We start from the raw sequence: 16,094 nt of genomic DNA, 5'->3' as shown, positions 1-16,094 counted from the left end.
GTCATGGTGCATTCGTAACCAAGGTAGAAGTGGGAATCCACTTGAACGGCCCCCCAACTGGTAATTACTACTGGGAAACTCGTCTATCATCCTTAGCACCCACTTCTCCCACATGGTGACCTCTGATGTCACCTACTAAGGAAATGTCATTTTCGGTAGTTAAATGCAACAACAAAACATTATAAAAAGTAATCTATTAATGTGCTTTCTGAACTCTATAATGTGTTAACAAGCATGATAGCTGTACATTTAGTTTATGGTTGAGGCAGCTTGTTGGCCATTAGCCAATCAGCATTTCTCAATGAGTTCAAATCACATGAATGCATCCGACTGGTATTTCCGACTTCACAACTGGTAAATTCCCACCTCCTACATGGTTCAAAACGCAGCATCAGACAATGCCAGGAGCATTGTGAATGGCATTACATTTTCGTGCGGTACCGAAACCGAATTGAACTGTGACCCCAAAAAGCAGCAAGTAAGTATTAATACCTCTTGACTTATTCCACATTTTGTTGTGTTACAGCATGAATTCAAAATGAATTAAATAAATAAAAAATTCTCAGCCATCTACACACAATACCCCATAATGACAAAGTGAAAACATGTCTACAGAAATGTCTGCTAAATTATTAAAAATGAAATACAGAAATATCTCATTTGCAAAAGTATTCACACCCCTGAGTCAATACTTTGTAGAAACACCGTTGGCAGCGTCTTTCTGGGTAAGTCTCAAAGAGCTTTCCACAGCTGGATTGTGCAACATTTGCCCATTATTCTTTTCAAAATTCTTGAAGCTCTGTCAAATTAGTGGTTGATCAATGCTAGACAACCATTTTCAGGTCTTGCCATAGACTTTCAGGTAGATTTAAGTCAATACTGTGACTCGGCCACTCACTGTCTTCTTGGTAAGTAACTCCAGTGTAGATGTGGCCTTATTTTAGGTTATTGTCCTGCTGAAAGGTGAATTCATCTCCCAGTTGTTCGGTGGAAAGCAGACTGAACCAGGTTTTCCTCTAGGATGTTTCCTTGTCTTAGCTCCATTCCTTTTATTTCTTATCCTGAAAAACTCCCCAGTCCTTAACGATTACACGCATACACATAACATGATGCAGCCACCACTATGCTTGAAAATATGGAGAGTGATACTCAATAATGTGCTGTAATGGATTTGCCCCAAACATAACACTTTGTATTCAGAACAAAAAGTGAATTGCCACATTATTTGCAGTATTACTTTAGTGCCTTTTTGCATACAGGATGCATTCTTTAAAAATATTTTATTCCATACATGCTTCCTTCTTTTCTTTCTGTCAATTAGGTTAGTATTGTGGAGTAACTATAATGTTGTTGATCCATTCTCAGTTTTCTCCTATCACAGCCATTAAACCTTGTAAATGTTTTAAAGTCACCATTGGCCTCATGGTGAAATCCCTGAGCGGTTTGCTTCCTCCCCAGCAACTGAGTTAGGAAGGATGCCTATATCTTTGTAGTGACAGGGTGTATTGATACACCATCCAAAGTGTAATTAATAACTTCTCCATGCTCAAAGGGATATTCAAAGTCTGCTTTAAAACATTTTTACCCATCTACCAATAGATGCCCTTCTTTGCAAGGCATTGGAAAACCTATTTGGTCTTTGTGGTGTGAATCTGTGTTTGAAATTCATTGCTCGACCTAAGGACCTTACAGAGATGAGGTAGCCATTCAAAAATACATGTTAAACACTAATATTGCACACAGAGAGTGAGTCCATGCAACTTATTATGTGAGTTGTTAAGCACATTCTGACTCCTGAACTTATTGACTCAAGACATTTCAGCTTTTCATTTTAAATTAATTTGTAAACATTTTGAAAAACATAATTCCACTTTGACATTATGGGGGTGGGCCAGTGACAAAAAAATCGGAATTAATTCCATTTGAAATTCAGGCTGTAACACAACATAATGTGGAAAAAGTCAAGGAACACTTTCTGAAGACACTGTATGTCACACCCTTATCTGTTTCACCTGCCCTGACCCTGAGCCTGCCTGCCATTCTGTACCTGTCTGACACTGCCCTGGATTACTGACCTCTGCCTGTCCTGACCCTGAGCCTGCCTGCCATTCTGTACCTGTCTGACACTGCCCTGGATTACTGACCTCTGCCTGTCCTGACCCTGCCTGCCGTTCTGTACCTGTCTGACACTGCCCTGGATTACTGACCTCTGCCTGTCCTGACCCTGAGCCTGCCTGCCGTTCTGTACCTGTCTGACACTGCCCTGGATTACTGACCTCTGCCTGTCCTGACCCTGAGCCTGCCTGCCGTTCTGTACCTGTCTGACACTGCTCTGGATTACTGACCTCTGCCTGTCCTGACCCTGAGCCTGCCTGCCGTTCTGTACCTGTCTGACACTGCCCTGGATTACTGACCTCTGCCTGTCCTGACCCTGAGCCTGCCTGCCATTCTGTACCTGTCTGACACTGCCCTGGATTACTGACCTCTGCCTGTCCTGACCCTGAGCCTGCCTGCCGTTCTGTACCTGTCTGACACTGCCCTGGATTACTGACCTCTGCCTGTCCTGACCCTGAGCCTGCCTGCCATTCTGTACCTGTCTGACACTGCTCTGGATTACTGACCTCTGCCTGTCCTGACCCTGAGCCTGCCTGCCGTTCTGTACCTGTCTGACACTGCTCTGGATTACTGACCTCTGCCTGTCCTGACCCTGAGCCTGCCTGCCGTTCTGTACCTGTCTGACACTGCTCTGGATTACTGACCTCTGCCTGTCCTGACCCTGAGCCTGCCTGCCATTCTGTACCTGTCTGACACTGCCCTGGATTACTGACCTCTGCCTGTCCTGACCCTGAGCCTGCCTGCCGTTCTGTACCTGTCTGACACTGCCCTGGATTACTGACCTCTGCCTGTCCTGACCCTGAGCCTGCCTGCCGTTCTGTACCTGTCTGACACTGCCCTGGATTACTGACCTCTGCCTGTCCTGACCCTGAGCCTGCCTGCCATTCTGTACCTGTCTGACACTGCTCTGGATTACTGACCTCTGCCTGTCCTGACCCTGAGCCTGCCTGCCGTTCTGTACCTGTCTGACACTGCCCTGGATTACTGACCTCTGCCTGTCCTGACCCTGAGCCTGCCTGCCGTTCTGTACCTGTCTGACACTGCCCTGGATTACTGACCTCTGCCTGTCCTGACCCTGAGCCTCCCTGCCGTTCTGTACCTGTCTGACACTGCCCTGGATTACTGACCTCTGCCTGTCCTGACCCTGAGCCTGCCTGCCATTCTGTACCTGTCTGACACTGCTCTGGATTACTGACCTCTGCCTGTCCTGACCCTGAGCCTGCCTGCCGTTCTGTACCTGTCTGACACTGCCCTGGATTACCAACCTCTGCCTGCCCTTGACCTGTCGTCTGCCTGCCCCGTTTTGTTAATAAACATCTGTGATTCGAACTGTCTGCATCTGGGTCTTATCCTGAGGTCTGATACTGTACATACAGAACCGTGGGTTTGGTGAACCGTTACACCCCCAGTCTCATGGCTAGTCAGTAATATTTAAACAGACAAAAAAAGGAAATATTGTCATGCACAAAAATACATATATCTTATAAATCTTAATAACTAAAAGATGATACATAAATCATTTTTAATGAGAAAACCTACAGGGCACGGGGAGCGTGCACATTACTTTACTCTCATGCATAAATTATCATAGAAAAAAGAACTGTGTAAAGGTAGTGAGCCTCAACCTCAATTTGCTGAGTGTGCTTTTCCATGATGCTAATTCCACATGATTAATTGACCCACCAACTGGGATAAACAGTCAGGAACTGATTTCAACTGCAGAATTTTCTCGTATTTGTTTTGCGAAGCTCTTTCTTTCTCTCTCTCTTCTCTCTTTCTTTCTACATGTTGTTATCTCAAGATCTTTTGCTGTACTATGATAGACACATGGCTAGGTCAACATAGCTCATCTTTTAATACAGATGCTGCAATGTTGTGAAAACCCACAGTGTATTTCCTGTATTATTCAGAACATGATTCTGGTCCAGACCGGGTCAAAAGGAACCAAAGCAATGTCAGCCAGATCAGGCCTCGACTTCGACCTCACCAGAGCAGCTATCACAGCAAATAAATCCAGGCTTTCTGAAATCCATGGAAGATTCTTTATTATTTCAAAGTAGAGGGCATTTGAAATAAACTCCAAAAAGGAAGGTTAATGCCTTCTTCAGGAAATCAAATAAGATCCTTCTTTGGGGTTGAAGATTCCTCCCTTTCAAATTAACCTTAGTACACATGGGGAAAATCTAACAATCTTAATCTAATCTCTTGCGTGTGATTTGTTAGTTATAGAGGCGAGCAGGGTCCCAGTCAGGGTTAGAAAAACAAGCACACTGGCACTGGCTGTGAACGTTGTGAACGTTCTCTCTCCCCTCAGGTACAGTGGCCATAAAACACATGCAATCTTGTAAATCACTTTTCTCTCTCACATTGAGCTCTTAGCCACCTCAAAGTGCTTAAATTGACTCCTTAGGTTTCCACTCCCCTTCCCACCTCTCTGATAGATGTTCCCAGCCTCTGGCTGCTTTGAAGAGACTGCCTGCTCTGTTTGGGCCAGGCTGGGCCGGCCCACAGAAACAAACCCAGTCACGTCTGCTTTTAATGAAGTAATAAGAGACAGAAGTTAAATGGCTCCCAGAGGGCCAGATGAGCTGTGTGCCTCTCCTCTCTCTCTCCCCGATCCCCTCCCAGAAACAGCTGGAACAATGGGCTGGACACCAAGTATCCCTCTTTTTAGAACTCCCCGCTAACAGCCGACATGGTCATTGCTTATCGAATTAGTCTGGGGTGATAACAGGGGAATCCTTGCTCTCACACCAAGCATGGGAGGTGATCTGATGGCTTCACAGGGTATACTCTGCTTCAAACTGGCTCCAGATAACCTAATTTATTAAGAATTGACTCAAGCAGAATATAGTAATTGTGAATAATGTTGGCTAAAGATTAAAACCTTTATCTGTATAACCCTGTGTGACCAACTTTAGATAAAGATTTTGGGCACATAGAGCCCTGTTAGGACACTTCTAACAAAGCGAGACAATACCATAACTCTGAGTGATAGACCAGACAACGGTTAACGAGAGAAAGGAAAACGAATGTTCAATGAAAATAAAGTATACAGAAAAATATAGTACCAGAGAGAGCGAGAGAGAGTGACAGAGAGAGAGACAGTGGGTGGAGTTTGGGGGAGAGACACAAACACAGCACAACAGGACTCAACGGGTCTGGTAGCTAGATCCGGGACGATACCAGTATCGCGATACTCGTTAGTATCGTGGCAAGGAAACAAAGCACGAAGCGGATATAACTTCTTAAGGAAAACAGCCCTAATGTTGGAAACAAGCATCATTATGTTGTCATCCAGAGTCACATTTATTTTCCAAACTATAGCACACAATATTTTACATACAGGTATTTAAAGGACTAAAAAGTTTGGTCAACCTCGTGTTTAAATTTTTTCCATTAAATGTTTTTTGCGATACTGGTATCGTCACAGCCCTACTGGTAACTGTTCAGCCCCACAAAGGTTAGAACAGAGCTCCTGGCAGACCAGCCAGGCAAGGAGGGACTATTCCCTGAGCGCCTCTGACTCTGCAGTCTGCATAAAGCCTCTCTAGAGAGGCTGAGGGGAAAATTTGTTTTGGCTTCTAGCTCAAGGAACATTTAGGTTAAAGGACATTTACATAACAAGAATCTGGCTTCAATGCTCCCTGTGTCTCCTCTGTATCTGCTGACGTGTCCACTGTTCCTCAGGTTGTTGACCTAAAAAAATACTCTGTTAGTCTGTAAGTGTAACTACTGGGTATATGTGGAATGATGCAGCAGATTGAAGGACCCACCTCCAGCTCTAAGCACTCACCTTGGTCAACAGCTAAAACATTATTTGAACTCCTAGACTTCGAGGTGTAGGGAATGACATAAGCGGAAAACATATTATGAAACAGACATAATCCAACTCCTATGCAATGTCTATCCTCATGTCGCTGAGGGCCAGCTTTTTCCAGCCCGTGAAATCGCTGGCGCTTCCGTGGGCATCTAGCCATTAAGAGCACTGGGTTCACACTGCATCTATCAGAGGGACAGGGCTGTTTGCACAAGGCCAGGCCCCCGAGACACCGCCAATTACCCAAGAGACAAACACAGCAGAGGAAGGGGGAGGAGGGAGGAGGTCGCAGCCAGACAGGATTAGAATAACTGGCTGAATAAAACATACAGAACACTGTGTGACCCCTCCTTCCTGCCTCGCTGACCCCACAGCCTCCTCCTCCATGATCTATGATGCTTTGCATTGAGGTCCTTTATCTATGATGCATTGGTGGGTTATTTTGTTCCATTCTCATAGTGAATGTCTCAGTGAATGCCTGAGCGGTTGAGGGGTGCAACTGGCTGATTTAATATCTATCTAAGTATCTGTGATGGGTCTGTGATGGGACCCTGTTCCTCTCTCTCAGTCCTCTCAGTCCGCACGTCTGAATCCCCTCCAATGGCGTGATTTGTACCGAGCACAGAGCAATAAAAAAGACATAAAACAATTTCTAATAACACACAAATCTACTTACCATGACTGGTGTGAACAGCATCTAAGTGGAAAGGATGTGAACTCCCCTATTCCCTTTACCATGGGTGTGTCACTCTGCATACATCGGTCCGCCTATCCATCACCTCTTAATCCCTCTTTCACATGATGGGGAGCAGCTATCCCTGGAGGCATTACAGTCACCATTTCAGTGACGACACGCCATCTGTGACCTCTGACCTGGTTCATCCCAGTGCCATGGGCCCAGATGAGAGCGTGTGACCAGACAGAAAGGTCCTGTCCACTCCACTGACTCATCAGAACCCAGAACAGTACAGTAGGCCCAGGTTCAATGTTAACTCAGAGACATCAACCAACATAATATCACAGACAGAAGAAGGAGCCAGTTGTCTCACAGGATGTATAAATCTGAAGCATCTGTATGGAACTTCCACTCACCACCAAATATTGCAATGTGAGGAAGTCCAGTGACGGAAGTGTGAGAAAATTGAGTTAGATTAAACTTGGCTGACATTCTGCTAATTTTCTTCGATGAAACAGTTGATCTCAATTCAATCTTTTCCCCAAACTAGAATCTGTTACGAACAGAGTGCACTTTATAGACTTGACCCTTTGTCGTTTAGAAGGAGTGCAATGACGAATTTAGTTATTTCACACACACAATTTACAGAAAAGTGTTCCCCAACGTAAATATGGAAACACATCCCTTGCCCAACTCCTTGCTTGTTCTGCCCACTATGCTTCATTTGCTCCCATTGGAAACAATGCCAATGTGATATCTTGGGCTAGTTACCAGTATCTTTGATAATATAGTGCAACAGGCATGGCCCTGAGACACACAGCTGTTTGCATACTAGAGATGTGCGATAGATCCATATGCCTGCAGATAATTGCCCTGAATGCAACTCCAACATTTGTCCTCATACAACATTTCTGTCCAAAGCTGAAATAGGAATATGATTAAGTTTGCAGAAGAAGTATCAGAATGGTAGGTAACTGACATGTTGGTGTCATCAGTGGTCAAGTTTACAGTCACATAGTCACATGTCAAAGGGAAGGAGAAACAGGGGTAGTGAGACATACCAGTTTGAAATGTTCTAGTCTGTCTCTAGCTCCCACCAGGATGGGGTCGATGCTGCGGACCTTGATCTCTGGGTTGTTTTTCTGGGCCTGAAGGCCGTTACCCACAACACGGCCCACATAACTGAGGAGGGAAGAGATGGGAGAGAGAATGGAGAGTTTAATACAAACAATTATGTAGCACAATGACTTGAAATATTGATGTATTGTTGATGAAAGTAACACATGAAAGTATTTGTGTGAGAGAGTGCAGGTAATGACTTTCGAGTTTGAATGGCCGAGCTCACTAGCCATTTAAAACAATGGCAAATAATTCTGCTCAGCACTGTGGTCTGCATGTCGTGAGATCCGTCCACCCACCCCTGAACCTGCTTACACAGATAGCCATTCCTCTAGCCTGATTTAGGGTTAGGGTTAAAAATTCTCTCATCAAAAGAACTGCGGAGCACAATGAGCTGTGTGATTCAGCCTCAGAGCCCAGCTCTGCCGGGAAGCTGGCCTGGAGTGGTGCGTTGTGCTGTCTGACCCAGGAATCCCACAGGGATCCATGGAATTTAGACGGCCTTCTTCACTGACATCCAGTGCATTCTGACTTTTTCCACATTTTATTACATTACAGCCTTATTCTAAAATTGATTAAATCGTTTTTTTCCCTCAGCAATCTACACACAATACCCTATAATGACAAAGCAAAAACAGTTATTGTATATTTTTTTGCAAATGTATCAAAAATGTAAAACTGAAATATCACATATTCAGAACCTTTACTCAGTACTTTGTTGAAGCACCTTTGGCAGTAATTACAGCCTCGAGTCTTCTTGGGTATGACGCTACAAGCTTGGCACACCTGTATTTGGGTAGTTTATCCCATTCTTCTCTGCAGATCCTCTCTAGCTCTGTTAGGTTGGATGGGGAGCATTGCTGCACAGCAATTTTCAGCTCTCTCCAGAGATGTTCGATCGGGATCAGGTCCGGGCTCTGGCTGGGTCACTCAAGGACATTCAGAGACTTGTCCCGAAGCCACTCTTGCATTGTCTTGGCTGTGTGCTTAGGTTCGTTGTTCTGTTGGAAGGTGAACCTTCACCCCAGTCTGAGGTCTGGAGCACTCTGGAGCAGGTTTTCATCAAGGATCTCTGTGTACTTTGCTCCGATAATCTTTCCCTTGATCCTGACTAGTCTCCCAGTCCATTCCGCTGAAAAACATCCCCACAGCATGATGCTGCCACCACCATGCATCACCGTAGGGTTAGTGCAAGGTTTCCTTCAGATGTGATTCTTGGCATTCAGGCCAAAGAGTTCAATCTTGGTTTCATCAGACTAGAGAATCTTGTCTCTCATGGTCAGAGTCCTTTAGGTCCCTTTTGGCAAACTCCAAGCAGGCTATCATGTGCCTTTTACTGAGGAGTGGCTTCTGTCTGTCAACTCTACCTTAAAGACCTGATTGGTGGAGTGCTGCAGAGATGGTTGTCCTTCTGGTAGGTTCTCCCATCTTCACAGAGGAACTCTGGAGCTCTGTCAGAGTGATCATTGGGTTCTTGGTCACCTCTGACCCGAGCCTTCTCCCCCGATTGCTCAGTTTGGCCGGGCGGCCAGCTCTAGGAAGAGTCTTGGTGGTTCCAAACTTCTTCCATTTAAGGATGATGGAGGCCACTGTGTTCTTGGGGACCTTCAATGCTGCAGAACATTTTTGGTACCCTTCCCCAGATCTGTGCCTCGACACTATCCTGTCTTGGAGCTCTACGGACAATTCCTTCGACCTCACGGCTTGGTTTTTGCTCTGACATGCACGGTCAACAGTGGGACCTTATATAGACAGGTGTGTGCTTTCCAAATCATGTCCAATCAATTGAATTTACCACAGGTGGACCCCCATCAAGTTGTAGAAACATCTCAAGGATGATCAATGGAAACAGGATGCACCTAAGGTCAATTTCGAGTATCATAGCAAAGGGTCTGAATACTTATGTAAATAAGATATTTCAGTTTTTTATTTTTTACAAAAATCTCTAAAAAACATTTCCCGCTTTGTCATCACAGGGTATTGTGTGTAGATTGATGAGGAAAATGTTTTAATCCATTTTACAGGTTGTTACATTACAAAATATGGAAAAAGGGAAGGGGTCTGAATAATTTCCAAAGTGCACTGTAAATGATTAAATAGGAAGTCAAATGGAGCGGGTTGGTGAAACAAGGAGGCAAGGTTATTATAGTGAACAAAAACTGAAACTAAAATAAAATAAAAACTACAATTGGAAAAACAATTTAGTAAACTGAAATAAAAATGAAAAACATTTGAAAAACTAAAACTATACTGAAACTATTATCTTTGACTGCAAAACGAACTAAAATAAAATAAAAGCCATGAACTTTGTGCAAAAAGCAAATGGTATTTTCAAGCTTTTTTCCTAATGGGGTTTTCAAGTTTCTGAATCTGGCGGATAAATGTTCAAATAGGCCTAGCTTGTGCATCACTTTCACTAGCTAACAGGGAATAAATCAGAGGGCGAGCAAGAAGCATGACTGGGTCAAGATAGAAGAGCTTGTGAAGTTGCTGATGCCGTTCGCAATCCACACCGAACAATTTCAATCTGACAGCCAGTCGCTGTCTGATGTGGTGTTGTGCCTTCTCAATCTTGAGGCACACTTGCAGTCAACTACTATTGCAAAACAGTTGGCACAGGTCCTCCTGAAGTCACTACGTGAGCACTTCACATGCACACTGAATCCTCTGGGAGCGAACTTCAATCCAACCCCTGCAGCAGCTTATCTGATGACCCAAGTGTGTCTCTGGCACATCACTCAACAGAGATGGAGCCACTGATGAGGGAAGCAGAGTAATTTGTACTTCAGCAAACCAGAGAGTACAGCAGTGGAGCAGCAGGACCCCAGGAAGATGCCAGCACAATGAATCCAGCAAGCATCTCGACCACAGTGCTTCAGAAATATAGTTTCCTCGCATCGAAGATTGTGTCTGATGTCACTGTCCAGCTGGAGGGTCAACCTGGCAGGACATTAAGTGCCCCGTGTGAGCTGCAGAAGTGGAGATACCTGGGAGGGGTTTGTCACCTCTCCAGTTCTGTTAGCTTCTTATGGCTGCAGGGGCAGTATTGAGTAGCTTGGATGAAAGGTGCACAGAGGTGCCCAGAGTAAACTGCCTGCTCCTCAGTCATAGTTGCTAATATATGCATATTATTATTAGTATTGGATGGAAAACACTCTGAAGTTTCTAAAACTATTTGAATTATGTCTGTGAGTATAACAGAACTCATATGGCAGGCAAAAACCTGAGAAGAAATCCAAACAGGAAGTGGGAATTCTGAGGCTGGTCGATTTTCAACCAAGATCCTATTGAAATCACAACAAGATATGGATGAGTTTGCACTTCCTACAGCTTCCACTAGATGTCATCAGTCTGTAGAACCTTGTCTGATGCATCTACTGTGAAGGGGGGCCGAATGAGAGGGGAATTAGTCAGGTCTGCCATGACCTGACCATGCTTTGACCATGCGCGTTCACATGAGAGGGAGCTCTATTCCATCGCTCATCTGAAGTCAATGTAATTCTCCGGTTGGAACGTTATTCAAGATTTATGTTAAAAACATTCTAAAGATTGATTCAATACATCGTTTGACATGTTTCTACTGACTGTTACGGAACTTTTGGACATTTCGTCAGCTTTTAGTGAACGCGCTTCCTGGCGTTGGATTTGTTTACCAAACACGCTACAAAAATAGCTATTTGGACATAAATGATGGACATTACCGAACAAATTGAACATTTCTTGTGGAAGTGGGAGTCCTGGGAGTGCATTCCGACGAAGATCAGCAAAGGTAAGTGAAGATTTATAATGCTTTTTATGAGTTTTGTTGACTGCACAATTTGGCGGGTAACTGTATGTATGGCTTGCTTTTGTGGCTGAACCCTGTTTTCAGATTATTGAATATTGTGTTTTGCCGTAAAGCTTTTTGAAATCTGACACAGCGGTTGCATTAAGAACAAGTGTATCTTTAATTCTATGTAAAACATGTATCTTCCATCAAAGTTTATGATGAGTATTTCTGTTCTTTGACGTGGCTCTCTGCAATTTCTCCGGATATTTTGGAGGCATTTCTGAACATGCCGCCAATGTAAACTGAGGTTTTTGGATATAAATATGAACTTAATCGAACAAGACATATATGTATTGTGTAACATGAAGTCCTATGAGTGTCATCTGATGAAGATCATCAAAGGTTAGTGATTCATTTTATCTCTATTTGTGCTTTTTGTGACTCCTCTCTTTGGCTGGAAAAATGGCTGAATTTTTCTGTGAGTTGGTGGTGACCTAACATAATCGTTTGTGTTGCTTTCGCTGAAAAGCCTATTTGAAACCGGACACTTTGGTGGGATTAACAACAAGATTACCTTTAAAATGGTATAAGATACATGTATGTTTGAGGAATTTTAATTATGAGATTTCTGTTGTTTGAATTTGGCGCCCTGCACTTTCACTGGCTGTTGTCATATCATCCCGTTAACGGGATTGCAGCCATATTAAGACAGCATGGCTGTTTATCTAAAGATGTGTCCAGTGGCACTGGATCTGGTTTCTGTCTCTGTATCCCAAGCGTTCGTGGAGAAAATCATTGTGTTTGAGAAACCGAACGGCCACCTCTCTGGAACGCAGAGTCTTCTTGAAGACAAATCAGAAAATCTTGTTAGGTTGAACAGAAACACACACACAAGCCGGCTGGCTGTGAACTGATAGATTTGTGAAGAAGTGTTGTATTGCTTATGTTTTTGCTGTTGTTGCAGTTGTTTTTTGTTAACACTGAAGGGGTTAGTCAGTGATACATGTTTAATATTACTTAAACATAACATGTCAAATGTGCCATGACTTTATGTGTTGTTTTTCCTCTGTCAGATAAAGGTACTTGATTCCTATTATATCTACTACTCAATTTTAAAAAGCATTGGATTGGTGTAAACATGAGCAAGAGAGTTTCCTTCCACCATATTTCTTGCACCAGTCTAGGCGCTTATCCTTTAAATCCAACTCACATTAGGATTGATTTATAATTTAAACCTAACCAAACCCATGCCCTGGCAATAGAGTTGTATGGAGTCCTTTAGTGGCCAATAGAATGTGTTAGCATGGGCAGCGCCATTGAGGACTTTCGCCATTTTGATTTAGTCAACTGGGCGGGACTTCCAACTTCATTTGCTGATCCCTCCTGATGATCCGGTCAGCATGACCTCCATCAGGACGGATTAGACAATGAAGAAGAAAATTGACTATTTCATGATGGAGATGGCCTCAATGGCGCTGCCCATGCTCTCACAGATGCCATCATGACACAGATACAGAGATGTTATGTCTATCCAAGTCTATGGTCCTGGCCCATAACCTTATGTATTACTGTCCCCCAGTGGCAAGAAGTGACATCCCCCTCAAAAAACTATAGGTCTACATCACATAAATGGCTCCTAGCCTCCCACGCATAGGCTACTAGATTAAAACTGAAACTTAATAATATAAAAACGAAATATATGTATTTTTTATCAAACTGAAACTAAATAAAAATGAGTAAATCAAGTCTGAAAACAAACAGAAACTAAACTGAATTTCAAATAAAAATATTTTAAAAACTAAAATTAAATCGACCTTGCGAGGAGGCATGACTGCAGATCCAGGTATGGGAGAGGAGAGATGAGAGGGTGGAAGGCTGTTTGTCAGGAATAACAAGAGTAGTGGAGGAACGGAGGAAAAGAGGAGACCAGTAGCCTCCTCATTACAGCTCAGTGTCAGGGTAAACACGTCAGATGTCAGAGGCAGAGACACCGCAGGACCCGGTGATGCCTTCGCATTTTTGTGAATACATTAATTACGATGAGGAGGGGATGAGATGAGACACAATGAAGGACACGGTGTCAACCATTGTGATTGAAGAGCTTGGGATCCCTCACTTTGTCTCGCTCTCTCTTTTCATGTCTTATCCATTTCTCTCTTATTGTTCATCTCTTTTTTTCTTGCCACCTCTTCATCTTAGTAGATGAGGATCAGCAGCTGAGGTTATCACAAGTTATTGTGATCAGTAGTTAGAGTAAAGTCCTTTGTATCTGCTTGTCTCAGCAATTCAGTTGATCAATACGTCAAGTGAAATCTGAAATGTTAAATTGATTAAGATATTGAACAAGACTGATCCTAAATGGCCTATTGGAGTCCTATTGAAGGTCATCTAGGGTCAATCTCAAAAATATATTGAGAAGTTTAGGAATAGCTTTCTGTCAAAACACAAGACCTAGCTTGTTCGTTAATTGAAGAAACCCTGACAGAGAAAGACAGAGACAAAAAGAGAGAGGGGGGGGAGTGGGAGAGCGAGATAGACTAACCTACTAAGTTCAGAGGCAGACTGTGAAGGTCTGATGCACAGACAAACTTTTTCCACAGAACAGATTAGAGCCTCTGCAGAGAGAGAGGTGGGTGGATGGATAAGTAGGACGAAGCCGCTCTGATAGAGCAGACCCTGGTCCCTAACTCCCTGAGCTACTCCACAAAGTCTGAAGGAGAATCCCATAATATATAACACATGACACACACATACATACGAACACACACACACACACACACAAAATACACTAACACACAAGCATGCGGGTACAGACGTACACGCGAGCACGCACACACACACACACACACTCACCTTCACACACTCACTCACACACTCACACACAGAAGCTGAAACTGAAGCCACACATGGGATTTCATTACTGGAGAGAACTATGGGGCTAGCGAGCATTGAGGATGTTACAGAGATTCCTCCTGCAGGAGTAAGAGATGTCAGAGCGCAGGTGCTTCAAGGCTAACGAATTCAAACGATAGCATCATGGGGCTCCAGAGGCGGCACCCATATGCCCTCTGTTGCAGCTGCATCCCCCAGACCACAACAACCCTTGGATCACCTCTGACATAATGAAGACACATGAACGTTCCAGAGAGATTCATTGAATAGTTGATCATCTAATTTGAGTGGGTTACATTAGAACCACTATTGTGAGGTCAATTCACCTCAACCACTGTAGAAAACAAAGTGATCGCATGGTTAACATTACACTTGTGTTTCCAGGGAAGTGAAGACAAAGGAGCTGGGTGTCGCGCGAATGTAAATAAACGAATACTAATCTGAGCCAGCCTACCCACACAGTACCAACGATGAACTCTAACCCCTGGCTCACTGGGTCTATCTGCCTACAGGCAGGCAGCCACAATCTTGGTCGACCGGGAGTCGTCCTGTTCTTGATAGACCGAGAGTCGTTCTGTTCAACATGTTTAAACATATTTTTCCATAGACAGACACACCCTATGTGTTTGAATAAAACCAACTACATATGCACTGAGCTTGTCTGATGCTTTAAGCACACAATTTGATTAAATAATTAAGACACACAAACTCAACAAATTTCCTCCATTTAGTTTCTTAATTGTTTCTGACTGAAAAGTTCTGTTACTGAAATCCCTCATTTGTTTAGGAAAAACATTCCCTATTCCCTCAACCCTTGCTCTCTTTACATTAAACATGGTAGCATTGCATGCATGTGACCAATAATGGAGGCGGAGGACATAAAAAATAAACTCAAAACGGGCAAATGTTTACTGGTTACTCAGGAGGGAAAAGGGAAGTCAGATCTGTGGAAGACATTTGACTTCGTTGTGGAAACTTCTGGAGATCAAGAAAATGGAGGGTATAGAAGAAAGTGTTGCGTAAATATTATTTGTGCCAAACAGTTGCTATTAAGATTACAATATTATTATTATTTTCTGACCATTTGGAACAGAGTAAACAACACTCAATAAATAAGTGTACCAGAGAGTCTGTTCTGACGGGGAAAATATGTACTGTATAAAGCCTTTATCACAGCAGACAGAAACAGTTGCATGCATTCGTGAATTGCGGTTTATTTCTTGTTTAGGCTAATTATTCAAAGCTCCCTTTGTTATTTAATTTTAAAACTAAAATGGTTGATTGCATTTCAAAGCATGAATGTCTCGTATGCTGTGTGATGGCATGAATGAATGAATGATTGATACAGTAGCCTATTAATTGAAATACAGGCCTAAGTTACAGTATTAAGACTAAACAGGACACTCTCTTAGACCTACAGCTCAATGCTGGTTATACAAGGCTACTATACAAAGCCTACTAACGATAACAACAGTACTTTTATTATTTTAATAATGATCATAATTGTAATAATATCAATAAGAAGGAGAAAAAGAAGGGCATAGGAGCGAGAGCTGCGTGCATATTATGTGTGACAAACAGGTGCTGTTAGATTACATTATAATTGTTTTGCCTGTTTGTAACAGTATTAACAACAATAAATAAATTATAAGTAACACCAGTCTGTTCTAATGAAAAATACGTTGTAAAGCCATTATTACAGC

General features: G+C 43.1%; 1 protein-coding gene across 1 annotated transcript in view; it reads right to left on the bottom strand.

Moving 5' to 3' along the window:
- Nucleotides 1-16,094, bottom strand: part of LOC139578424 (glypican-5-like) — a 126,102-nt gene that overhangs the window by 58,396 nt on the left and 51,612 nt on the right. Inside the window, exon 7 of the mRNA XM_071405989.1 lies at nt 7,673-7,793. Coding sequence (XP_071262090.1) covers nt 7,673-7,793 — 121 coding nt within the window. The remainder of the gene's footprint in view (nt 1-7,672; nt 7,794-16,094) is intronic.

This window comes from Salvelinus alpinus, chromosome 6, assembly GCF_045679555.1.
Source record: "Salvelinus alpinus chromosome 6, SLU_Salpinus.1, whole genome shotgun sequence".
Lineage (NCBI taxonomy): Eukaryota > Metazoa > Chordata > Actinopteri > Salmoniformes > Salmonidae > Salvelinus > Salvelinus alpinus.
Note: the sequence above shows the minus strand (reverse complement) of the source record. Positions and strands in the feature narration are given on the sequence as shown.